The 27,553-nt window shown below is 42.5% G+C and overlaps 2 protein-coding genes across 5 annotated transcripts; both read right to left on the minus strand.

The window, feature by feature from the left end:
• Positions 1-416: 416 nt before the first annotated feature.
• On the minus strand, positions 417-27,553 carry LOC142768834 ((3R)-3-hydroxyacyl-CoA dehydrogenase-like). The gene is made up of 4 exons (XM_075871190.1): positions 27,381-27,553; positions 22,848-22,856; positions 4,388-4,587; positions 417-1,728 (listed from the first exon to the last, which is right to left on the minus strand). The coding sequence occupies exons 1-4, from the start codon at positions 27,541-27,543 to the stop codon at positions 1,327-1,329; spliced, it is 774 nt and encodes a 257-aa protein (XP_075727305.1). The 5' UTR covers positions 27,544-27,553; the 3' UTR covers positions 417-1,326.
• On the minus strand, positions 13,087-16,615 carry LOC142799585 (uncharacterized). 4 transcript variants are annotated; one of them, XM_075887445.1, is made up of 3 exons: positions 16,372-16,615; positions 15,655-15,699; positions 13,087-15,092 (listed from the first exon to the last, which is right to left on the minus strand). In XM_075887445.1, exons 1-3 carry the CDS (start codon positions 16,451-16,453, stop codon positions 14,932-14,934), a joined length of 288 nt encoding a protein of 95 aa, XP_075743560.1. In that variant the 5' UTR covers positions 16,454-16,615; the 3' UTR covers positions 13,087-14,931. The 4 variants fall into 4 exon arrangements, with proteins under 4 accessions (XP_075743560.1, XP_075743559.1, XP_075743558.1 ...); XM_075887444.1 differs by having other exon boundaries at positions 13,089-15,098; positions 16,372-16,605; XM_075887443.1 differs by having other exon boundaries at positions 13,127-15,092; positions 15,655-15,777; positions 16,372-16,583.

Raw genomic sequence — 27,553 nt, forward strand, 5'->3', positions numbered from 1 at the left:
ACCGCCTATAAGCTTGTGACTTTCGAAGCAAGACATCCGATTCCTGTAAGGACGCTTCTCTTGTTAACCTAATGATAAAGTGAATAGAAAATGCTGTATACGCTTGTTTGTAGCCAGGCCTTATTCAAAGTGACATGAACGAAACATACGCCTGATACTTGCAAGGTAACACGTATTTGAAGTTTTATACATCATGCAAACCTAGCTGCCAATCAGGAAAAAGAAGCATACACATCTCCACGAAGTGAATCATAACGAGTTGGAGAAACACTGGGGATCGTCCTTACGGTCATTTCATCCGTGACATTGTACCCTCGCGCATATAGAAGATTGACACCACGTGTGTACAGTATATACCTTGTGTTTTTGCCATTGTGCCACCGCATTTTGTGCCCTCGTTTTCTCCGTAGCAGCTTGCTGATGTTTCCGTTTTGCCGCTGCTTACCCAGTGTTCGCCTGCGCGGTGGCTTGCTGTCTGTGCAGAGGTTGAGCAGTCGCATGCCATGCTATCGTCTCTGGAGTAGCAGCTTGTTGTCACCGTTGCCAGTTTGTCCTTCGAGGGCGACAGCGCTTTCATGATTGTTTTCATTGATGACACTAGAAGAATGTGAGGTCTAGAACGTGCTTAAAATAAAATATTTCTACATAAGTCAAGTGCAGCATTTTAAGAACAAGAAACCTGTGTGTGCCCACATGTAATCATTCATTCGAATTCTAATGAAGTTTCCAATGTTAGCACGGGTATGTATGTCACTGTCTGGCTGAAACTGTTGGACAACGTATGAGAGGGGATTTTAAGATTAATCATGTCAGGACCAGCAAGTCACATTCGTCGAAACATTCTTACACTACCATACAGTTTTGGTTTTTCCTAGAATGAGGGGGTGATCACGAGAGCACCCACACTTAAGTGGATAGATAGATAGATAGATAGATAAATAGATAGATAGATAGATAGATAGATAGATAGATAGATAGATAGATAGATAGATAGATAGATAGATAGATAGATAGATAGATAGATAGATAGATAGATAGAAGGCCGTACATATGCGAAAAAATAAAGCTAACCTCCTTTAGTACGTGAACATCAGTTTCAGGATAAGCCTCTTCCATACCTTTCTTGTAGTGATCGCCTAACGAACATTGATATTCGAAACGCTTTTTCTTACCAGGGAGGCTCACTTTTGATAGGCTAGCTTTTCGAAGTGTAGATGCAGACAAGATTACGATGGGGGCAGGGACAGCTGCGCTTGAAAAAAAATGGTTTTAACTTTTTTTCGTGGAATACGAAATTGTGCGTAAGCGGACTGTGTGGGCTTCTTTTTAAAACCTGGCTCCGCCGGATACATCGACACAGGAGCCGATCATGTACGAACTCTGTGGGCTGCACAGGAATGCCACTACCTGTGCCACCTCGCGTGGTTCAGCAGGGCGACTGAGTGGTATGCTTGCAATAAGTTGCTTCTTCTCATCTTCAGAAAGACGCTCGGACAGAGGCGTCTTCGTAAAGCCTGGTAGTACGGCGTTGCACCTAATGCCCGTGCCTGCAACGTCTAGTGCCATGCATCTTGTGAGACCCAAGATGCCAGCCTTCGAGGCTGTGTAACTGGCATTGCCCCTGATGCCACTTGTTGCAGCAAGGCTTGACACGTTGACCACGGCTCCTTCCTTAATCCCAGCAGCCAGCATTAGGCGGATTCCCGCGCGGCTCATAAGGAATGTGCCCTGCATGTAAAATCATTTCAATTCCCTTTATAACGTTGCTATTGATCAGGTAATCCTGAGAAGGTTCTTGTTTTTTTTTACTGTACACGAGCCCTAAGGCGTAGCTTGATAGCAATTTCTCATTTGGAAAGAAATACTCGACAATTAATTTAACTTGGCAAAATCTATGTTATTTGAGCCATAATTGAAGCTGCTCTTTTGAAACGTAGGTGACATTTGATTAAGGTTCAATTTTTTATGAAAAAGCGCGGTTGGGCGTGTATGAAAGCATCAAATACAATTTTGCCCTAGCCTTGTCCCTGGCGTAATAAAAGCCTACATTAAACATATTAATGCATAGAGAGACGAAATGAACTCTATTTTAATATAATACTGGTGCAATGACCCAGACTTTGCTGCTTCGACTGCGCAGTCTGCGTTTTACTTTTTCTGGGGGGGCGTTCTGCGTTTCGATAGCGTCCCAAAACTGCTAGGACGAGCGGTATGACCGGAACGAAAACCTTCGAGATGAATGGTCCCATCACTACTACTAGCAGAGTGCCCTTACGAGCTCACCCCTTCGTACCACACTTACTGCCCGTGCCACTCAGACACGAGTAACTCGGGGGAGTAGCCTTGCTCGATCATTGGTTGCGCAACGTTGGCGCAATCAAGGACGCCATGTTACGTTCCCTAAATGGGCGCAATCACAACAAAGGCGTATGAATATTCCTCTCCGAAGCGAATCGTTATACATCCTGCAACTTCCTTATTACGACATTTACCTTAAAAAAGTACTTACGGTAGCATGTTCACGTCGAGCAAGTGCGCAGTGACATCTCAACCAGATATTTTAGGCCAAGAGGTTTTTTTCCCAGCCCTGATTGAGTGATTCGTGGGCTTTAACGTCCCAAAACCACCACTTGATTATGAGAGACGCCATAGTTGAGGGCTCCGAAATGTTCGTCGACCTGGATATTCTTCAACGTGCACCCTAATCTGGGCACATGCACAGGCCTTTTTCACCTCCGTCGAAAATGCAGGCGGGATTCACTCACGACCTGCTGTTTTCTAGTCTTGTATTAGATTTGCTTAATCTGTCCCAAATTACTTAGCGAAATGGCTACGCTTGCCTTCAGAGAGCTTCCACGAGTAAGTATTACAGATAACTCAAAGCATTTTCTCAGGTGACGTTCTGTTTAGAATGTTGCTAGCCTAACAAGGAGATCGGTGTTAACAAATTCCATACAGCAATTTTCGCTTTTAGTGCGTGATCTTTTATCACATACTTCTTTATTTTTTTCTAAAAAAACATAGCAATATTTCTCTGCGGATAGAGGCTTACAGTTCTTTTTTCTTCGTTTTTACTTTTCGAACGCCTTCATTTTTTGCTAGCCCACACCAGACTCAGTGTTTGAGCATAGTGGACGCTATACCGCCACCGACCGCAGCGAATGTTCTCGGTCTCACAAGGAATAACTCGATGCCGTGGTACACAACCAACACCAGTCGCCACAAAATGTGAATTGCACTAAGCATGTGTTGTTTAACGTTTCCCTCATATGACTAAGAGTTCTGTCAGAATTCATCACCGTCACCAGCCACAGCAACAACCACTGACTGCACAAAATGCCTTGCAGGCATGTACTTGGCCCACCGCTTTTCGCGGTAGAATCATGAATAGTGATGCAGTGGGTACTTACCAATTTCGCTAAATTGTGATTATTGGTGGCGTAGCGGGCACCGTGTACTTAGAGTAGTTGCCGGAATAGAGTTTACAAGGAGCCCTACAAAGGCTTATCCTCCAGTCTTCGCTGGGCTATTTTGTAAGTTCCATGCAGGGCTGGCTTTCTTTGATATTTGTTTTTACCTTAAGATGGATTATAGAAATTAGCTCAAGCCTGTATTTGATTTAAGAAGATTTTGAAGAAATTGTTTGAGGCAACCAAGACAGACAATAAAGTACGTGTGACCATAATGCCCTACTTAAAGTTCTCCCTGTTCACCACCTAGCGTTCGCCACATATCGGCTGCATCTGGAAACGGTGCTAAGAAGGACAACCTTGAAAGGATTTATGTTGCATGTTGGGTGCGTTCAGAAGCGGCACACAGTTTCTTTATTTTAGCCCGTCCGCACGAGTGAGTTTGAAAACAAAGAAATCGATGTGTAAGAACCATCACGGCTAGTTGAATACGTGGTACAGCAATGTAAAGATAGCAACGTATTCTTCTATCACTTTCCGAAATATGCCGATGACGTGCGACGGACAACAGCACAAATCAGGAACTTGTGCATTTGAAAAAAAGTGACAAACACAACTTAAGTTTGTTGTAATGAATTCACTCAAGACGACTTATATTCTCCTTGACGAGCACACAATTATTTAGTGTGTATGCATTATTTCAATATACAGGCAATAAGGGTCACGTTGACTCAGTTAAGCGCTGCCACCTTTTTCTGACCAATAGCTGCCAGCACAAAGAGCGTTTTATGAAGTTGCAAAAGTTATCCCTCCATTCAGCCTCTATTTATTACCTGTAGCATACGCTGCTTGTTGTTTTTTTTTTGCCCTTCATGGTTATCTAATCGGCGTACTTACTTCAGGAAGTGATTACCTGATGTGTTTTACACGCTACTGACAGGTTATTTACACCAGGAAAGTTATACGTTGTATCTCACCTTCAGGTTTGTCTTCATTATGCGATCAAAGTCATCTTCACTAGCGTCGGTGATCGAAGTGAAGAGAGCACCAGTGCCGGCGTTGTTGATTAATATGCTCATGGGTGTGCCTCCACTGAAACCTTGAATGATCCGGAAGAGCTCCTCAACGGATGCCGATTCACCACCATCCACTTTCACTGCACGATGGTCCTGGTTGCCTGTGATCAACGGTAACTCAATTGGATATAGTAAAAGAAGAGTGTGACAGTTTAATGTAGGAGAAAATGCTTGACAGAAGAGCAGCTACAAAATATAAGTATGAGCCAAACTTTGGCGAAACACCTGTAACTTCAAAGAATTAACAGAGACAGAGTAGACGCTACCTGGTTTCGCATACTGGAAACTTACTGGAAAGCACCAAGACTGGCGTGTAACACACAGACTTTGCGCGCAACACTCCCGCTGTACGTGCAACATACACACTGTAGGCGTGCCAACGAGTTTAAGGTAAAAGGTGGCGGCAAAAATTTACGCGAAGTAATCTGATGCTGTAAATTTTTCAGATTTATCATGCAGTGTATATTTTCGCATCATCGTATGTGAACAAATTTAGCTCAAGAAGCCAGCTTCATGCCCCTCTTGTGCTCAACGAATTACGCCTGTAGTCAAAACGTTTGCTCGAAAGGGCAACGCCATCGTGCGATTTGGGAGCGCTATGCAGATACTTCAGTATAGAGTACAAAAGCTATTCAGCACCTTTGTTCAAGCTTCGTGTGTACTGAGTAGTTGATGCGACTTAGTAGCGCAGTAAACAAAACGTTGGCTTCAATTACTGGGCTTCCAAATGAAGGAGAAAGGAAATTTTGTTTGGGATTTTCATGTGCCCCTAGTGTACCTTTTCATCCAATCATAAACTAAAATTATATTTGAAGTCGCTTGTCGAAACTTCTATTTCCGGAACCAGTGAGATAAGAACAATGATAGACCAGCAATGCATTGCTGGTGGATGTTGAAGCGTTATCTTAGACTGTCTGTGAGAAATTTCAAAGTGCATTGCATGACCATGTTACTAATATTAGCACATGTAGTTTTAAGTTTTGGAAGTATGATCACGCATTTCTAGCCACACGAATGCATCGTTAAACATTCAACAGGACTGTCTGTGAGAAATTTCAAAGTGTGTTGCGTGACCATGCTACTAATATTAGCACTTGCAGTGTTAAGTTTTGGAAGTATGATCACGCATTTCAAGCTACACGAACACTTTATTAAACATTCAACAGGACTGTCTGTGAGAAATTTCAAAGTGTGTTGCGTGACCATGCTACTAATATTAGCACTTGTAGTGTTAAGATTTGGAAGTATGATCACGCATTTCTAGCCACACGAATTCATCTTTAAACATTCGAGAGGACTGTGTGAGAAATTTCAAAGTGTGTTGCATGACCATGCTACAAATATGAGCACTTGTAGCGTTAAGTTTTAGAAGTATGATCACGCATTTCTAGCCACACGAATTCATTGTTAAACACTCGACAGGACTGTCTGTGGGAAATTTCCAAGTGTGTTACATGACCATGCTTCAAATATTAGCACTTGTAGTGTTAAGTTTTAGAAGTATGATCACGCATTTCTAGCCACACGAATTCATCGTTAAACATTCGAGAGGACTGTCTGTGGGAAATTTCAAAGTGTGTTGCATGACCATGCTACTAATATTAGCACTTGTAGTGTTATGTTTTGGAAGTATGATCCCGCATTTCTATCCACACGAATGCATCGTTAAACATTCAGCAGATCCCACGTATGCGAATTGATGTAATGCGATAAACGCGGAAGGAAGTTGACCGCGGTGTAATTTCATTGTGTGAAATGTTACGAATTGACGCTGAATATATAGACAAATATAGTATGCACTGATATAAATGTTCAACGGTGGCATATATTTTATATAATCAATAGTTTACACTTGCATAACGACGCCAACAACGACATGCGTATTATCAATTCCAGATGCAGTAAGCTAACATGTAGCGCTCCTACTTGCGAGAATAGCAGCTCAAGGTTGTGCTGCATAGGCCAACATTAGCTGATGGTTGTTAAGTATACAAGTGAGATTAACTCAATGGGATGCGTGTATCATAGCAGCACGTATGTAATGTTTGTAAAAATGGGTGGTGACGATAGCAACCACAATTTGTGTTTGACGAGTATTACGCCTGCATTGCGTTATTTTTCTGAGTAGTCTTGAGATCTGCCCAGCTCTGTGGTAGAATAGTTGATTTTCAGACAGAATGCTTTGGTTTGATTCCTGAAAATACCCCGTCATTTATTGTTTGAATTCATTGGGTGAACACTGACAGTGTGTTTTCCTAAAGCTGTTCTATTTAAATTGTCAAGGTCTGTTCTTGCCATTCCTTTCTAGATATAAACTGTCAATGTGGCCCGTGGTATACACATATGCGCCACACGTGTCTTCACAAATTGGCTTTATCACAAAGTTTTTTCATTATTGATGTCACAACGAGCCAGACATCATTGCTGGAACCTTTTACTATTCCATAAATATTTGGTGTACTCCAAATTGAGGTGGTGATCACGAGAGCACCAAGACGTAGATGGCTGGATAGGTAGATAGCTAAATAGATAGATAGATGGATGGGTAGTAGATGGATGGATGGATGAATGGATGGATGGATGAATGGATGGATGGATGGCTGGATGGATGGATAGATAGATAGATAGATAGATAGATAGATAGATAGATAGATAGATAGATAGATAGATAGATAGATAGATAGATAGATAGACATACAGATAGATGGATAGACAGACAGATAGATGGATAGACAGACAGATAGATGGATTGACAGATAGATAGATGGATAGATAGATAGGTAGATGGATAGATAGATAGATAGATAGAAAGATAGATAGATAGATAGATAGATACATAGATAGAGAGATAAATAGATAGATAGATAGATAGATAGATAGATAGATAGATAGATAGATAGATAGATAGATAGATAGGGAGATAGATAGATAGATAGATAGATAGAAACGCCCAAAGTGCCTGCAGTTTGCTAAGAAATGCTTGGCATTTATTACCACTGTTACATGCGCCGAGATATCCTGAGTGAACCTAACCTGAGTGTTAACCCACGTGTATGCTATGCACCTACACAGTTCTTAGATGCAAGAATTCTTTTGAATTTACAGCAGTAGTACATTTAGGAGATTCAACATTGTGCATATCGTGTTGAAGTCTTGCCTTTGTCCTTTTTTTTTGTATCTAAAATACGCGGTACCTTTTTTTAACTGTTGCGTGTGCAGACAAGAACGGCATTCGGACGCAGCCTCTGATTCAGTGCATAGTTTCACAACTCGTAATTTTCAGCCGCAGGAAAGTAGTGGCTGCTTTTGCGATGTGAAGGTATGATCTTAATTCTACGTAACTCAATGATGAAGACACTGGCGATGATGATAATTGTTCATTGTATTGGCGCAAGGGCAGCTCACACCAAAGTGCGGCTAAAACGGGGATGTTGGTCAACTCCATTACAAAAACTACTCGAGTGATAAGAATAAAATGCCATGCACAGTGCCTAAAGCTATGTGCGATGAGCTTAAAGCCGGCGAAACTTGTGGGCTTTACTATGGCATGCAGAAAAGGAAACACTCTTTGTTAGAACAATGAGTGCGTGCTGCATGACATTTGAAAAGAAAAGTCTCAGTGATTCCCTCAGCATTAGGAGTAACGCGCGGCAATTTGGCGTGCAACACACAGACTTTGCTTTATGAAGCCTGCACTGGCTAAGAACATTAAAAACTACTTTGGGGAAACATGGGGAAAGAAAACGAGTTGTGAGGGGCTATGTGTCGTTTGTATAGCACTGGAAAGTGACGCAGTCTTTCTGATTAGTGGTATGGCCACATTATTGAAATATGAATGACAAACAGAGTGTCACCAAATTTTGCATGGTGTGGTGCTGGATAATTGTATAAAAATTTTGAGTGTGCTGTATGTGTATGACCGATCCTGAGTCTGCACGGTCGAACCTCCAGATGCCTGGTAAGTATTTTAGTAGCATATCTTCTATCTCGGCTTTACTGTGTGCAGTTTGCTTTCGGCGGCTGCATTACATTCTTATTGCCTACACATTCGGTTTTTGATGTGTGGCCCCGGGTCCTCTTACGGGATGACATCTACGCCTACTGTTGGACAGAGTGCAGCTGACTTCGCAAGTCGGTCCACTCCCTCATTGCCGGCTATGTTGCAGTATCCCAGAGTCTAGCATAGCGTAATCTTTACCTGGGTTTTCTAGGCTGAGAGGATGCTGTTAGATATGTGAGTATCTTAACGGATATCAACGCACTCATTGCATTGAGGGAATCAGTGGATATAATGGAGGCTGGTTCTTTCTTCTTCAAAACGTGCCTTACAGTGAACAGTATGCCATAGCATTCTGCAGTAAATTTACTGGTACCTTCGTTTATCGCAGATTCAAAGAAACCAGAACTATGTATTGCACATATCACCGCAGATGACTTTGGAGCATCAACGCATAGTATTAACCACACCTATATTTTGCCTGCAAGTACATGAAGCTCTGATCGATTGCGACCGGGCAGCCATACTTTCCTACCTCTAGGAATGGCATGTATACCAATTAGTAGCCAGTATTTTCCACGACACCACATCGTCCTCATGTGAGCTCAGTTCAGAATTAGAGACAGACTTGCGCGGATTTACTAAAGGTGAAGCTAATCTGGTAGGATGCAGTGATGTAACTGATAGTCGCCCTAAAAACAAGTGGAAGTTTGATGATACCTGCATTGGCTCACGTAATAGTAGGTGAAAGTGGGAAAGCATGATGCTTGCTAACTGGCGTCGTCGTTCTAGTGACCACCGGGCTGTCTGAACATACAGAATAATTATTGAGCTCGCTTGCAAAGCACCGCCCCACCGCGGTGGTCTAGTGGCTGATGTACTCGGCTGCTGACCCGCGGGTCACGGGATCAAATCCCGGCTGCGGCGGCTGCATTTCCGATGGAGGCGGAAATGTTGTAGGCCCGTGTGCTCAGATTTGGGTGCACGTTAAAGAACCCCAGGTGGTCAAAATTTCCGGAGCCCTCCACTACAGCGTCTCTCATAAACATATGGTGGTTTTGGGACGTTAAACCCCACATAACAACAACGCTTGCAAAGCACCACTTGCCAGACGAAGCCGAAGGTGGCACACTGGGTTAAGCATCTTTAATGCAGATCTTGACACTAATTCGAAGACGACAAAGTCATAATCGATACGTGACAGCAGTGAACTGCTCAATAGGTTCAATAGCCAATGACGATCTCTACCCCATGACTGATGCGAGAGGATCTTGACTATAAAGATTCGAAGCACTTCAATCGCAACATCTTGATATGGGTAATGATCATAAACCAGAACGCGTAGAAGTTTCTCATCTTTCCTAGTAGCTGTATTTTTACATTTATTGTGATGGTCCCGGCTGGCCTAATGACACGTGGTTTTAAACGAGTAAACAGTCAGTTACCTCACAGTGCAACTTAAAATAGTGTTCGTCATCCGGGCTTGAGAGTTTATTTGTTGCCTACTGAATTTCAGGCTCACAGATAGTCAGGTTGCACTATTTGAAGCTGATCTGAACCTCGTCCTTATATAAGAAGCAAGAGATTGGTTTGGGCAGTTGAGTGCTTAGGCAATTCATTTTAAGTATGAAATGCGTGGTAATAAAGAGAACACTTTGGCGGACACCGTTCACCTGTGAAAACCAGGGCCCGAATTCACAAAGCTTTCTCTTTGGCTACGCATTTTCTTAGCCAAATATTCTCTTATCTGGAGGGATTACTATAGCGCGGGTATGAATTTAACTTATTCGGCACTTAAGAGGGCAAGGAGGACAGACGATAGCCGATGAAACGACAAGGAAAGAAAGAAGTGTGTGCCGATAATATCAAGGTAGCACGCAAAGCGTCTAGCATCGAGAGTATACGATGATAGCCAATGATTTGCTGCATCTAAGTTTCAGTTCCGCGAGCGTCTGCTACAGCGCTTACGGGATGCCGCGTACGTTGTAATAGACGTTTTGGTGGGCTGTGCAAAGCCAAGCACTCGCCTTTAATCAACGACTGTAGCTAAAAAAATAATTGCTTCATGGCCTTAAGCCACCGAGCAATCCATGCACTATCTCGCCAAGTACAAGTAAACAACACTTCAGGTGCACCACATAAATGAAACCACACATAAATCAATGCATGCAATGTTTGAAAATGTGCCTTGAATGTCTTCCCTTATTTAAAGCGACCACTTACCTTACATTTCATTGAAGCTGCGCTGCTACTTAACTAATTCGGTGCTATCTAGCACGGTATAGTGGTGAACGTAAGGGTGTTTTGTACCTATAGTCAAAGGTAGCCTTTGTTACAATATTCTTATTACAAGACACATGAGCGACTTTGGTGTCTGCAGAAGAATTGTGCTAAAATAGATAACAGCAGTAATCAAATGAAATTGTGAGCGCAATTTCGCTGGTTCCATGCACCACAGCATTTTTATAAAGCCGGAATGCGAGAACGTGCATACGCTTACGCTTAGGTATATGTCTACGTAAAATGAGGGAGACTCGTCGGGAGGTGTCGCAGTGCTAATGCTCTTCACAAAACACGGTGCAAATATTTCGTCCAGTGTTGTTTGAGTGCGCAAACAAAGCAAGGGACGTGTATACGAGTCTTGAGGTCGAGAGATGTTATCACACGTGCGAAAAGGATGAAGAGAGAGAGAGAGACTCTCGTTTTGGCTTCGCGAAAGCTTGAAATTGATAGATAATAAACACAATTTTCTGGCCCAGCAGACGTCAGGGAAAGTCTCCGCAAAGCAGCGTCGGACGCTTCGAGAGCATAAAAAAGAGGAGTACGCGTTATATGGGAGTGACAGCCACTCAGAAAGCGAGATGAAGTGTGACTGTCCTTAGATGTGAGAATCATTGTTAATTAGGAGAGTTGAGTTAATGAGCCAAAACTTTCTTAAATAACGATAATGGAAGCAAACTGAGCATTCATCTAGTGCAAGTGACACTAGTGACAGTGAACTCATAATAGTTGATTAGCGTTGTCACAGGCTGTTATATATTTTTATTTTCCTATTTATATTTGGCAAACTATGAGAAGGTAGCCTACGTTAGCGCCGGCTATCCCAACGTCATGACAGTAATGTACAAGAATAAATAGCGCATGGTTATACAGTCGCACGTGGCGGTTTCTATCTTCTAGTAACCTTGGGCAAACGCATTCTAACTATTTTTTCTATTTTTGACAAAGTTTCACCGGACGTTTTTGCATTTGGCTTCATTCGAAGGAATGACGATATATCAGCAATAGGGCGAATGCAAGCACCGCTGCAGTGGACGAGCGGTTACAGCGCTCAACTACAATCTACGAGGTACTTGGTTCGATTCGCAGAATCACTGAACACTTTTTTTTTCAAGAGGTTGCCCGGCCTGACATTATGCGCGGTGGCGGGTACTAATTTTTTGAGAAGTAGGCTTTCGCACTTGCTTCTTTCACTCCCCTTTTGACCCAAAAGCGCTGTACTGTGCTCCTTCAAAAATTAAACAAGTCAGGGTTCATAATTTTTTCCTCCATTCTCTCTTATCGCAAAAGTGTCTAGTGCTGAAATACCAATATTATACCTGGTATATTACTTTTCACGTGTTTGGATATTCGACCAGCAATCAGTATTCACGGTGTTTTGAAGAAAATCTACACATGCAGTGAGCTAACTGCTTGCAGCCAAGTTGACTGCCTTTGTAGGGACACGCTTTCGTGCTAATTTGGTGGGCATCATCACATGCAGCAAGACCAAAGAGCACGGACCGTTAGAGCTGACGCGAACAGAGTGATTAGTTTGTGTCTTCTCTCCCGCTATTTGTCATGCTGCACGCTTCAGTGTAATGTCGCTGTGAATGGTTAAAATGAACTATAGCAGTTAATCGAGTTCTGCTGAGAGGGTCCCTATTGTCCAGAATGGAACAGAACAAGGCAATTTGATTTGTGTGATTAAGAGATACCCTGCTTTTGGTTACTAGAATAAATTTCTAAACTGAAGTTTATTTTTTATTAACAACAGTTCCAGTGCAGATGAAAGGTGCATAGACAAAATTCGTGTATTCAACTTGACTAGGTTTGTGACCTTAATTGTAATTGCGAACCGGTATCACCGTATGCATAAATATCACACACTTATACAACGACGGGTGATAGCTTGCTTATCCTGATTAAAATTGAAAGGTTGAAATCGACATATTCAACCAATGCAATGTGTACGAGATATGCCATGTAGAGTAGCTATGCTCTAAACTAATCTTCGCAGGTTCGTTCCATTTTACCCAATTTCTTGCCCATGACTGTAGGTTGGTAAATAAAACAACTGCTTCGAACACACATATTCTGTGTAAGGTTACATTTATTTTTATACAGTACAAAATAAATTGAAATATGTAATGGCTCAAAAGAGAAATAACTAGAAACAAATTCAGCCATATTATTACCAAACTTACTCACCAATGATAAATGGATTCTCATTTAAAAGATACATACATACATACATACATACATACATACATACATACATACATACATACATACATACATACATACATACATACATACATACATACATACATACACACATACATACATACATACACCCATACATACATACATACACACACTCAGGTGTAAATAATAAAATGAATGGCTATAAAACAACAATTCTAATAAACTCATTTTGAATATACTACAGAAAGTAACTTACGAGAGAAATCCACCGGCACTGTTATGTCTGAACACGGTGTTTCCCGAATCATCTCGCAAAAGCTTGATGCATGGTTTTTCGCTGATGCCCAGTGACAAGCACTCTTTATAAAAAACACTAAAATAAAGCCCTTGACATTGTCATGCTAAAGAAAAGGGCTGTGCATCAATATTTTGTACATGTCTGCAATATCACTCTGTTTATTTACATAGCTTGGCTCATTCACAACCCACTAACAAAGCATGTTAGGACACTTGGGCTGAAAGTTGGCACAGCGCGAGTAAATTATAGACAATACATGAATAATACATTTATAAGGTACTAAGCTCCTTGGTGCAAACAGTGTTTATATTGACAGCTATAGGTGCCATTTCGTTTCCCCAAAACACTTCTCAAAAGTAGAATCAACTTTATTTAGCTAAAAGTTTCTATTTTGGCGCGTCGTGGTGGCTCAACGGTGGAAGTGACTCTTTCGGCCAAGGAAACAAGGACCAATTATTTTTCCAGTTCGTGAATTCACCCCATGCTAACATTGAGGCAGCTGGTAGGAGTGCTTTTGGAGAGAGGAAACCACCACATTCCCACCAGTTGTGGCCTTGGGTAGCTACTTCATTTGGACAAAAATGATAAAAAACACTCCTCAAGAAGACTTCAAAGTTTGCACATCAACACAGCTCCCATACAGCTGTCTGTTAGTCTGCTTGAAAAATACTGAGTTTACTGGTGGGCAAAGACTGTACACTATGTGAGGTGATGCTCCAGTGCACTGCATGTATGTCTTGCTGCTGGCCTCAACTACGATGTTGCTCAGCACATATGTGTAAAATAACAACTAATACTATGCCACTGCAAAGTAATTATGTGTCATTTGCATGAAACAGGGACCACAATAAAAGAACATAACATTTGCCTTTACAACGTTCAAAAACTGTAAATAAATTTCCCCAGAGTTTTCACAGTTCATCTGAGGATAGTAATATTGGTTGTAAACACATTCTTACTTCCACTAACAAACTATTTTAAGATGCCAGATTCAATATTAGAGTATACCAGCACTTTTGTAGGGCTAAACAATTGTACAGGCACCTAGAAAAACACAAGTGAGTGCATGCTATAGCTACATATAAAAATAAATACTTTTATTTCTAGTCTGAGTAGAGCTGCATAGATGATAAGTCACTTGCATTACATTATGAACAAACCTATCCGAGCAAAGTATACATTTAAAAAGTTACACTTACACAGGAGATAAGTAGACTGTTGAAGGACGGACAGGCAGTGGGATAATACCCAAGCACTAAAATCTACTGTTAAGATATACTAGGAGTAGTGATGATCCTCTTCCTTCCAAATAAAATAATCCACATAGATTCACTTCCCAGAGGTTATACACTCATGGCATCATTGGTGCTATACAAATGAGTGTACACTGAAAGATTACATCGACTAAGTACATGATTACTGCATCCATGGCTTTACTTCTTGTACTACAAAGAATGCAAACACAGTTACCATTGGCGACCATGGATGCTGTGATTTCTGGCATGTAAATGTAGAGACACGCAGGCACTTAACACACATGTTAAAAACTTCAGCTCAAAAATATTTGCCCACTAACACTACAGCAGCCTTTAAATTCGTGTCATAGTTTGGTATCTTCCATGCAAAAGTTAAATAATTTCGAATGCAAGCAAAAGAACTGCTGAATAATGCACTGCTAAGAAGTTAAGCAGCAGCTGCTCCTGACATCACAATGTGCTCTTTCTGCTGTTGTAAACTTTGAGGAGGAGAACAGTCACTGGCAGTCCCTTTATACTTGTTGGTCTTCTGTGCTCTGTTCTTGATACACTGTACATGACCGTGGAGCACCGAACCCCTTGTTACTGCTGGAACTTAGAAAAATACAGAATATTGTTACAACCATGCTACATGCAAGAGTGTATAGTTGTCAATTATGTGCTCATATTTACAGATATTGTATTTTCAGAAGCCAATGACAAGCCTCAACACACACACACACACACACAAACAGTGAAGGCTGAAAATATATTTAATATGATACAAGAGCAAAACCACAATGTTATAGATGAAGGCATAAAACTTCTGACAGGCATAAAAAGCCAGTAGAGTTTCTTTTATTTCGACTTTACACTAGGTGCGAGAAGTAGACCACAAACAAGTTCACTAAGAAACACAAGTTAGACTGCATTACAACACAACAGCCAATGTTGATAACTTTAAGGCTGTCTAACATAGCCAGCTCACCATACCGCATATAGGAGCAAATGGGCAGTCTAGAAGACAAAAAAAACTTGTGGATTATGAGTGTGCTTGTTACTGACATCTATTATTCTAAATGAAGAAAACCTTTCAAAATTGCACTTCATCAGGGGAAATAATCATACGCAACAAACACAACGGGCTCCTAAAGGTGCCACCAACACTCACCATTATTGTTGATACCAGTGTCTTGCCGGATGGATATGCTGTGTCCTGCACAGAACACCAAAGGAGCGCTCCATGACTTGGATTGCATGTGTGCTAGCTGCATCGCTCTGCTGCTGAAATAGGCTAGCCACCGACAGAGAAATGAGAAGCCATGGCTTTGAAACACACTGAACGTCACCTTTAGAGATCAACAATGCATACTTAGGTCAGGTACAATTTGTAGAAAAATATATATCACTATGCAATCGTGGTGAACATGTTCGGCTGAAACACAAGCAACAGCACTGAGAGAGAAAAAGCTACATTAGATAAAAGATGCAGTTACTGGCCCTATGTCATCTGAGGCTTCTTTCAATAGGTCTTTCTCCTTGCAAGTTGTGAACAGCCAGGCAATTTTCACCCACTTGCTATTTCCTTCCAGAGCACTTGATCCACAGAGGGAGTCACAAGCCCGAGAGCTCAATAAGGAATCAAAGTATTTGTGCTCGTTTCAAAGCACAAGCTTTTGAGTCTCAGATTATTGGAGTTTCATTCATAAGCTGCAGGCTTTCAGCTTTCAACATTCTCAAGTATCTTGCAATTTAGTTCTGTAAATGTTGAATAAGAATTATGTGTAAGAGTATTACAGGTATCCACTGAAAGCAACCATGCTTGGGTTTTCAATTTGTGCACAGTAAGTGGTGTTCACGTAATCGTATGTATTAAAGAAAAACTAACCTTGCAGCCAGCCGTTAGGCAGTTTTGTGCCCTCGAAGCTCCCAAGCAGATTGCAGTCCTTCCAGATTAGGCTGCCATGCATGCTTCCACGCCAGATCCGCTGAATGACAACAGTCCGAGCAGTGACATAGGCTTGCACAGTTAGGGAGAACGTGTCCTTCCTATTTTTGTACAGGTGCTCCAAGTAATGATGAGAATTGATGTGCCAGATTGTGCAACCGATGCACCACAGGATCTTAACAAACCAATCTCTGCGATCTGTGAAGAGCCAAAAACGAGATATTTAAAAACAATCATTAAAAGCACTCACTTCTAATACTTATTTGAGGAAGCTATCACTTCGTTAAAGTGACCAAAATCTGCTATATTCACTTTGAAATAAACTGAAGCCTCATGTAAAATTTACGTACCGCAATATATATGTCCTACTGAAGTTTAGTACTACCACAGTGGTAATCGTCTGTAGAACTAATTTTCCAAAATAACATAAATTTTTTAAGTGCAACCTGGCTCCTGAAAATAAATTCACATCAACTTTCCAACTATCAAACGTGGTCAATCGACAGGCCAAACCTCATAATTAAGCAAGAGCTCACTTGTATCAATTCACAAAAAACTTTTTATGTATTTGCTCCATAATATATGTACGTATGTAACAGTAGTAGTAAATTTTTCATGCTTTAACTTACCGTAGAGAAACATTACATCTGATGGGCTTAAAAACTTGCACACGTTATAGAACTGCGTGAATTATAGTACCGGTGAAATTTAGTTCTGCAAGGTGAACTCACCGATGGCAGCATTTAGTAGCTGTCGGTGTCATAAGGAACCAAGTACGGCCAACAGGCAAAGGGCATCTGCAGACTGGAAGCTGCCAATGACAGCAATGAAGGGCTGGCCAGGCGTGCACGTCCATTGATAAAGTGTAAGAACTGGTCATGACCGGCTGTTGTCAAGGCTCTAGTGCCGTGCAAAACGATGGCCAGACGAACTCGGAAACCTGTAGTTCGGCGATATCGGCCTACAACTTCATCCAAAGCGAGGCACCGGTGAAATCTTTGCTTTTTTGGGGGGCTGGAGGGAAGCTTGACGTTCACGGGCTCTCGCTGCCACATAGAACTCTCAATTTGTTAGCGAAGAACAGTCTAGGCGCGCTTCCAAAGTAACACGATCCACAACAGAATGTAGCATCTCGCAGTTTTAGTTGATCACATCACAGCGCTAGGACTATGGTTATCACAAAAAGGAGAAGTGACGACTTAACAAACAAAAGCGCCAAGCTGCCCCACCACGAATTCGCAGGGCAAAACAGTTATCAACGCTGTCTTTCAATTTTCGGTCACACGAGCACAGCTTGTTCACAAGTCTTTGAACGTCAACACAGCACCACTGTTCACAACGAACATCGTTTCACTCCCGAACAGTACATTGCTCTCAAGTAAATAGAAGCGTACGGGCTAACTAGTGGCGAAGTAAGAACCGAGCGCGTAGTTCATACGTTTCCGTACGTACTTGGGGTCACTCAAGTAACGTGTCAAAACGCTGTCAATCCGAAATGTCGCACAGCACCAAACTGAGAGACTGGAAAGTCAAGCTAACGAACTGTTACCGGCACACAAACACACATTGCAGGCTTCTCGAGTGCTAGTTGCCGTCGATACATCGACGCCGATCCCCGCTTGATAACCACACCGACGCACAGGCTTCGCTGCGCTTCACCGTACACCATTGCACTGCCACAGCTTTCCGCACTGCTTACACGCACCGAAAGAGCTGCTGTAATCACAACACATCCGGTCAAACGCTGAAGTAACTCGTGCGAGAAGCGTTTGCTGAAAGTCGCACCGACCGATAAGCTGTTTACGACGCCATGTTGTTTTCGACAACTTCGCAGCACATAAGATGGTAAGAAAGCTCTTAGAAAGTACTTGCACTATTTTCACGGCGTGATAAAATTTTCTCTTATGTGCGAGGAGGGTGATATGACGAACAGGACAGGCGTGCCAGATGAAAGAAGTGTTTTGGAAACGTCACGGAGTGAGCTGATGTAGAGGGTACTACTTCACAACCAATCACAAGCTGTGCCTGTCGGCCAAGCCGTCGTCTGCTCACGTTTGTCGTCTGCTTCGATCAGAGCATGCGACAGGGGATTAGCCTTCGCAACGCTATTATTCTCAGGTCAAGTGGTCGCTACGTCGTACAAAATACATGTCGGTGGCTCGCTCTACTTTTGAATGATGTTCGTGCGCCAAGTTAAATGGCTGGCAATAGACGCAGGGATGAATTCAGCCAAGGTTTGCTCCAGAATCGTGAGGGTTTGCATATTTTTGGTGTCATACAAAGTTACTAGGGTCATTTCATTCCGATTGCTTGCCATAATATCACGGTCCATATCGGTGTCTGAACAGTGAAGGTGAAGATGCATGATTTGTTTGTAGTTCCATGCGTAATCACGCGTACCCCTAATACGTTTTGGTTTACAAAGTACGCTTTGTTCCAGATCGTCCCAAAGTGTATCGACAGCTGTATTTCAGAGATCGCAACCATTGGACAGTTAGAGCCAATGAAAGTACACGAGAGCACAAACTTTAGGAACCACTCACTGAAAACTTCCTCTCATTTTTATTTCCAATAGCGTGCAAAGAATGTGCTCCCATTAACCTCTTTGGTGGTAATTTCCACCAATGAGGCAAGGATCTCGAGTCGCACTTTTAATTGGATGAGATGATGGGGCGCAACACAACAACATAACAAATAGGGTGATCCTATGCCATGTCGCGTTCGAATGCACCGACCATTCACGTATCACATTGGTTTTCATCCAACCACAAATCTTTACATGCGTAGTTTTATGCCATTGACGCCCAATAGAATTCTTCAATTACTGCGACTTCTAACTTATTGGACGATGGTGGTTGTCAACACCATCCACTGCGTACAAGGGAAACAACACGCGAAGCTCAAAGCGCCGAAAGAAATAAAAACGCACCAGCAGTCATCAGGCAGCCCTTGATGGGCGTGAATTAACTCAAAACCAGCCAGGGCACCAAAGTATACCGCTGCGGCAGCAGGTTCTAAGTAGCCACATTGTTCCTAAGAGTGGTCCGGACCACTCTTAGGATTTTCTCTCAGCCATGCTGTTTTTACGCACAATTTCGCTTCGTGAATCCACTTACGAGCACTTTTCGGTGACGTAAGCAAATATAGCAACTGCATCACCATCGCTGACATGTTCCCTGGCAGTCACAGCGTGCTTTATTTGCAGCGGCCGATGTGACAACTATGGCCTCTTACGGCGTTTTTTAGTTTCGTGAATCGACTTACGCAAGAAAATTTCTCTTGCGCAAAAATGTTTTCGTAAGTGAGTTTTGTGAATCCGGGCCCAGTTTCATAAGCCATTACCTATACAAACCACGAATGTACCTTCAAATAGCTTATTTTCAATAACACTGAGCATGTTTCCTGACCCAACAAAAGAGTACAAATGACGAAGAAGGCCATAATGCCATGTGTTGTAAGCTTAAAAAGTAAAAAAATAAATACAGAAAGGCAGTATTGTTCGGGAATGAAGGCATCCCTGACTTGTGATTCGAATGCTACTTACTAGTTGGTCAAATGTACACAGCTGAGACCTTAATGACGCTTGACGACGATAAGAAGGCCATTATTTTTACGGTAATGTTCAAGACAGCCATTTATCATTTTTTTCACCTTGTAAAAGCAGTTTACGCTATAGGACTGTAAGTAGTAAAATTTTTGGCATATTTTCTTTTTTTAGGAACGGGTATAATAATGGCCTTTGTGCAGGCTTAGCATAGACACGCATAAAACTGTACGTTGTTATACAAAAGTACAATGGCATCAAGCGTGTGTTCCTCTATGCGCTTCAGCATGCAATACATAGTCCTGTCTGGCGTGCTGCTTAGTTCTCTCATGCTCTTAGCACGGCATTTAGTTCATCGATAGTGAGAGGCTATTATATACTTTGTAGGATGGCCTTCTATCAAAGATAGATATCTATCTGCTTGGTGCTCTAGCGTATCACGAATGCTACCTAAAATAGGCTCTGTGTGAATGCTGTGTCCTTGGAGAGCTCTGTCTCTTGTACACTGTACGCGACTTCTTGTAGGTCACTGAGATCATAAATTACTGCCAGCTGTGTCGTTTAGATTCTCGTTGGCTACGCCTGCCGTTTGCATGGGCACACTTGAAATAACTAGGTTGTCAGCTGTAGGATGCCTGCGGAAGTTTGAACATGCTTCGTTTTGAAGTTCTCGGCCATTTTGGGATTCTGATTTCCAGCATGGCTTTCGTATGTTTCGTGTCTTAGACGTCTTGAATGGGTTGCTCTATTGTATGTATATTATGCAATGTGATCAAGGGTTCAGTTGCACTAACATATAAGTTTTCAATTCATGAGTGTTATGGTTCAGAGAACTCTCCGAAATATATCGAGTAAGCACAGTGTTTTCTAAGCCCCGCTGCGGCGGTTTCATGGCTATGGTACTCGGCTGCCGACCCGCAGGTAACGGGATGAAATCCAGGCGGTGGTTGCTGTTTTTTCTATGGAGGCTAAAATACTCTAGGCCCGCGTGCTCAGCTTTGGGTGCACGTTGAAGAACCCCATGTGGTCGAAATTTCCGGAGCCCTCCACTACGGCGTCTCTCATAACCCTATGGTGGTTTTGGGACGTTCAATCCCGCACATAAATGAATCAAGCAGTCAATCAGTGTTTTCTAAACGCGGTACCATTTTCAGTTAGATTTTAGGGGCGAAGCTCCTTAGGGCGTGGGCCGTGCGTCCCCTGTAGCCTGTATGTAGCCACCTCTAGTTTAGTTCTTGCAGTGTTCACTAGATGGCGGTACCGTCCCCTGTATGTAGCCACCTCTAGTTTAGTTCTTGCAGTGTTCACTAGATGGCGGTACCGTCTCCTGTATGTAGCCACCTCTCCTCGTTTAGTTCTTGTAGTGTTTACTAGATGGTGGTACTTGTAGCTGATGATGAAAAGATGCAAGATGTTATAAACTAGAAAGCGGTACTTGTAGTTGATGAAAGACGCGAGATCTTATAAAATAGTCACATATGACGCGTGTCATTGGTTGAAGGCAATAGTTCGATTTAGTGCGGAGACGTACGCTAGGGAAGCGTTGTAATAAAATCCGTTCGCTGTTGGCGCGCGCTCGGAGTCGCCGGATGGATAAGGCTGCACAGCGGAGAGAGCGCAAGGCGGCAGCAGCGCACGCTCGCAGACAGAATCCTGATGTACGAGCGCGCGAGGCAAGGGACATCGCAAGCCATCCATCGTCTAAGAACAAATAAAAGTTGATTTGTGTATATACACACACAGCGTTTCTCACGTCTTTACATGATGATCGACTGGGCGAATTACACGGAAGATTCACAGTTTACCGATGAATCCCTCCGGAGCTTCGCCCATTCATCATCATTCACCCCGTGAATATGCCGTAATTTTTTGTTTTTAATGTGTTTAAAACAACCAGAAAAATGATCACTTCTTTATAGTTTTTGTACGACAGCCCACGCAGCATTGGCCGATAGTGCAGGGGAGCTAGTTACAAGATTTATTGCTGAGTAAAAGTTGTCGGCTACATTAAAGTATGCTGGCTCTTTTTACGTATACAGGTATGGCAGGACAGATTGAACCTTTCGATTAGCGAACCTCGGGAATCGGTCCCTCTACATCTCTACAAAGCGTGGTGCTCATTAGAGCCTCCAACCAACAGGAATGAATGCGAGACCTGTTCAATGATTATTCAAGTTCCTAAATTAAGAGGTGGCATTGCTAAAGAATATAAAGAGATCACGCAGTCATTATTCTCTTAAAAAGCGCAGTTTTATCGGCACTGCCTATAGGTTGGTAACAAGAGTGAGGCTTCAAGAGAAAACTCTTTTGTACCATGTAATCAAAAAAGTGCCTTGCCAATGCCTTCGGTATACCACATAACGCTTTAGAAAGTTAGTAAGCGGGCCGTTTAAGTGTGTTTCCTGCAAACAATGTGCGTTTGATGGGTATTGTGCAAGTATTTCATACATGTGATCTAGGTTCTAGGTAATCATCGATAGTTGCAGTGAATGATATACTGAGCAGACATTTTAGCGAATGGGAGATAGAAGCTTGACTAATGAAAGTTTGCCGCCTTTTGAGATGGCTGGACAGGAGGATGCTTTTTTTTCGCCTAGAGACGATCTAGAGAGCTCGCCTTACTATGGAGCATTCCATCAGTGACGGACCCTGGTGTCACCTCGACTGCGTCCGGTAGAAACGCGGAAGCTGATGGAGGTCTTTCCAGTGGGATGGAGTGTCTCCCAGTAAGGTGTGTCGTCCCTGAGGTTGGTTAGAATTTGACCTCTGTGACGGAAAGCTTGGTGCAGCCGATGGCTGCTTGGTGGGGGGGGGGGGGAGGGGGCTGAGATGGGCACGCATCAGTAAAGCTCTACTCTGTGGCCATCATCACTAGACGCAGCTGGGTCCACCAGCCCACTGCGTCAGCATAGGATCTCTCGCAGACAAGAGAGCACTTCTTTGGGGCTTCATAGCGGGTATGTGATGTTCTTGGTCAATTTGATCCTGATTGTTTTTCTTTCATTTCTGTAATGTCACGTGTTCGTGAGTAAGGGGCGCGTGGTCCTTGGCAGTTTTTTACAATCCCATTGGGTGGTATTAGAACTTTCATTTGGGTGCCCTTTGGCACCACATTTTGCACGTGTGTGTTTTCTACGACATGTGTTTGATCCATGTCTGTACTTTTGGTATTTGAAGCATATTCTCGGATTCAGTAGGTATGGCGGATTTTCTAATGAATGAAAGCCACTTTTATAGCTTCTGGTGGGGTGAATCTATTGAAAACGAGGACGATTTAAGGTGTGATAATCTGTTCACTATTTTGATGGTTGTGATGCGGTGAAGTGCGAAAACATCTCGGTCTCGGAAGCCTTCAGGATGGTTGGAGTCCGTTTCACGGATAAGATGGTGCTCAGATAACATACAATGGACAGTGTTCAGACTGTTGTGGGCAGAGGGGTGATAGACACATTCATATTCATAAGCAGCAGCCTTACTACGCCCACTACAGAAGGCAGGCCTCTCTAATGTTCTGCCAGCCAGCTCGGTCCTGTGCTTGCCGCTGCCACTTTCTACTTCCAAACTTCCCAGTTTCATCTACTCCCCTAACTTTCTGTCATCCTTTCACCCACTTTCCTTATCTTGGGCTCCAGCCTGTGATCATTATTCACCAGTGGTTACCTTGTCTTCGCGCTACGTGTACTGCCTATGGCCACTTCTTGATTTTTATTATGATGTGTTTAACACCGGTTTGTTCTCTGATACCCTCTGCTCTTTTCCAGCCCCTCAGGGTTACACCAATCACTTTCACTTCCATTACAGGCTGCGTCGTCCTCCTCTTGAGTTGAAACCTCTTTGTAAACATCTGAGAGGATGCATACACATAGAGGAAACACCTGGAGACACACCCGGAGGAAAGACGGATAATTTTGAATGAAATGCTTCTGTTCGAGAGCGTGTCTTTTTGCGTCACTTCAGCAGGAACATCCGCAGAACAGTTTTGTAGCATCGTACTTTTTGCCTGTCACGTTATCCACGATACTAGTAGTCAGAAAAAGAGACGATGCTGCACCCGACTCGTTATTAAACAAAGGAGCGTTTACCACAAACCTAAAATGCGATCACAATCAGTTCGGTTTTTTTTGAAACTCGCTTCGGTGCGGTTCCTTTTCAGGGACCGATCATTGAGTGTAGGGAAATATTTTGCCATGTGAAGCACTTGAACTTCAACTGCCTCTGGCCACCTAGGTCAACGAGGGGACGCTAGAAGGTAAAACACTTGAAGTCATCAGCCATGCATTGCCGCTATCACTAATATAAGTACCCCTAGGTTGGTAACTACACAAGGTTAACCCTTGCCGCCATTAAAAATGGGAGTAAACTGGAGAAAAAAGAAGACATGGGAAATAAAAGTGAGAAAGCCGAGCATGAGGACAAAGAGAGAGGGGGGGGGGAAACGGGACTGTTGGTTTTTCAGGATGGCTCAGTCCAAGGATACCGTGAAGTGAAGTGAAGTGAAGTGAGCTACGTGAAGCTAGGGCCAAAGGCAGTGGCTCAACGCAAGGCAGTGGCTACGTGGATACAGCAAAAACACGCACAGCTGAACTTAAAAGAGTGCCTAACCCATCCCCATTCCCACTGTTGGCTAGGGCCCGTGGCGACACTACTCACCAAGCATCTGCTTGCACAGACTCCGCTGCGAGGGTGTAATGCACGGAAGAGTTAACCATAAGTTACTAAAGATAACGGGGATCTGTGCGAACTGTTCCAGCCTTGGAATAGCGTGAGGCTATAAATAAATGCACACTAATGAATGTCTTATGTATTATAGCAGTATGGTTATTTCCAGCATGTGTGAAGTTATCAGGGATGAAACAGTGTAAAAAATTTATATGTCCGTTATCACCCCCGTCCCCTACCAACAAAAAAGAGAATTTTTCAAAAAATTTTCCATTTCGAAGTTATCAACGAAGTGATACATTGCGCTAAGCATGAAAAAGTGTTCTTTTTTATTTTGCCCTACTTTTTACTCTTAACTTAGTAGTGAACATATGAATAAGGGTGTCTTACTAATGAGCTTAAGGTAGGTCACCACTCACAAAAACCATTTAAAAATTTTGGGGGGAATTTCACAATTTCCAGTTCGCTGTCGATTCAAGAATAGTTAGAGAAAACTTCATGTAGCTATCTTGAGTGGCTAGAAAGTCATCACCCTTTTTTAGAGCCCTGCTTTATGCATCTGAGATCGAAAATCAACGTTTTCATACAACATCTACCATGTCGTCATAAATACTTTGAGTACACTTGTTACGCAATTCTGAGTTACCTAAGTACGTTTGAAAGCTTTTCCGACTTAACGTTCAAATTTTGTTTTAAATCTTTTCCTACTTGTTCGAAGCACTCCATTAGTCAAATTGCGCGGGTTTTCATTCAGGCAATCAGTGTTGTTTTGTATGTCATTTGAAGTTGTTAAATTTATTTCTGGATTTTCAAGAAAAAAGTTACGATGTTTCATGAAACATGACGAAGTATAGGACGAAAAAGAAGAGTAAAGATAAATAGCCATTCAATGTGCCAAGTGTAGATGCACTGTGGAGCACGGGCTTGAGAGTCACCTAATGACTGAAATAAGCTAGAAAAAAAACATTCTTTTGTCTCACTCAAACAAAAGTCTATACCACTTTAAAAAGGTGCCAAGCTAGAAGTCTGGTGTTTTTAAGTGTATTGAAGGATTCTTTCTTACATGGGCATTCAGTTCAAATCTTGGAAGCCACTTTTTTTGATACCTGATTTTTTTGCGTCCTAGTGTCACACGAACAACAATAGCTCTGCTTCTAACCAATGTTCCCACTTGCAGCACTGCGTGCTATTGCTTCATAGGTGCAGCTGTGCATCCAAGCAGAATAATTGATAGCAAGCTGTAACATTATGTAATATGGCCAACTGCGTGCAAAACACTCTTACCATATATCTATTTATTCACTGTTTTTATGATAATTCACCTAGGCTTCAAAATATCATGGCCGTGGAGGTTATATGCTCAGGGCGTTATCCTCTCTACATAGCTGCCAAGTCACGTTTCAGTCGCACTGAAATTTTTTTAATTATTACTGTTGGCAAAACACGCATAATTTGGCACTTTTTCGTTTTTATAAATTTAATTTTCTATAGTTAGCTCTTTCATCACCTTAAGCTTAAATTTTTTCAAAGCCATATAAGGCTAAATCATGAGTGCAACTTTTGAATTAAACTGAATTTTTTCTCGGTGTTGACCTACCTTAAGCCTGATTTTGAGATATTATTTATATGCAAATTTTTAGAGGAAACAAGCTTACGTACCTGAGCACGCATACTGAAAGCACACAGATAGCTATTAAAAATGTGCTTAATAATATCAGCTACATTTACAGACCACCCTGCACAGAGTATATATCGTTTCTGGCATATGTTTTGTAGCTGTATCGTGTACTCGTTTACTGTTGAATTTTAGCCGCTTCCGCAGTCTGTCACTCGTCCCAACCTGTTCCCTTTTCCAGCCCACAAAACCGTATCTTTTTAACAAAATTAGGGGCTCACGTTGTAAGTCCTCTATCGAACATCAAGGTGCTAAAAAGCATATATGCAATGCCAGTGCCTTGATGAACTCAAACATCTACTTGGTAATAAATACTGGGTGAGTTTATCACCCCCGTCAAGTTTCTTTTTCTTTCCGTGGACGTTACGTAGTAGATTCACTACTTCTAATAACAACCCCGCCGCAGTGATCTAGTGGCTAATGTACTCGGCTACTGACCCGCAGGTCACTGAATTGAATCCCGGCTTCGGCAGCTGCAGTTTCGATGGAGGCGAAAATGCTGTAGGTCCGGGTGCTCAGCTTTAAGTGCACGTTGAAGAACACCAGGTGGCCTAAATTTCCGGAACTCTCCACTATAGCGTCTCTCATAATCAGAGGGTGGTTTTGAGGCGTTAAACCCCACATGGTATTGAATAAATGCTTCTAACAAAACTCTCAAAATGCGAAGAATTTGGGGAGTGTTTTCTCGTCATCTTACCAACTTGCGTTTTCTTTCTTGAAACCCCATTGCTGGCCACTTTCCGATTGAGACTGCTATGCAACACTAATGACCCACGCGCCTTTCGCGACACCCCACTGCCGGAACCATAGAGATAACGCGAGGAAAATACTCCACGTAGATGACGAATAATGCTGTGTAGCAGAAACATTCCCCAAATACTCGACTTTCTTAAAAGTGAAGTATGACACCTCAATTAACAGCTGCAAGAAAAATCCTTACGCTGTACTGTCTTCATTACCTGTATGGTATAAGTCCGGCAACAATCAATAACCATTGTCCAATAATTGAGCGGTGGCGGAAAAAAAACTTCTGGCAATATTCAGAGAAAATTGCAAACTCTGTAAACAAACCTGGCAGGGAGATCGAGACCTTTTCGGCCGCTTCTAAGTTGATGTCCGCCACCACGACACGGGCTCCTTTTTCAGCCAGCACACGGCAGATGGCTTCGCCGATGCCGCTGCCTCCACCGGTCACAACTGCGAGGCGTCCAGAGAACTCCATCTCGGCCGACATGTTGCCGTGG

The sequence above is a fragment of the Rhipicephalus microplus genome, chromosome 1 (genome assembly GCF_043290135.1).
Source record: "Rhipicephalus microplus isolate Deutch F79 chromosome 1, USDA_Rmic, whole genome shotgun sequence".
NCBI lineage: Eukaryota > Metazoa > Arthropoda > Arachnida > Ixodida > Ixodidae > Rhipicephalus > Rhipicephalus microplus.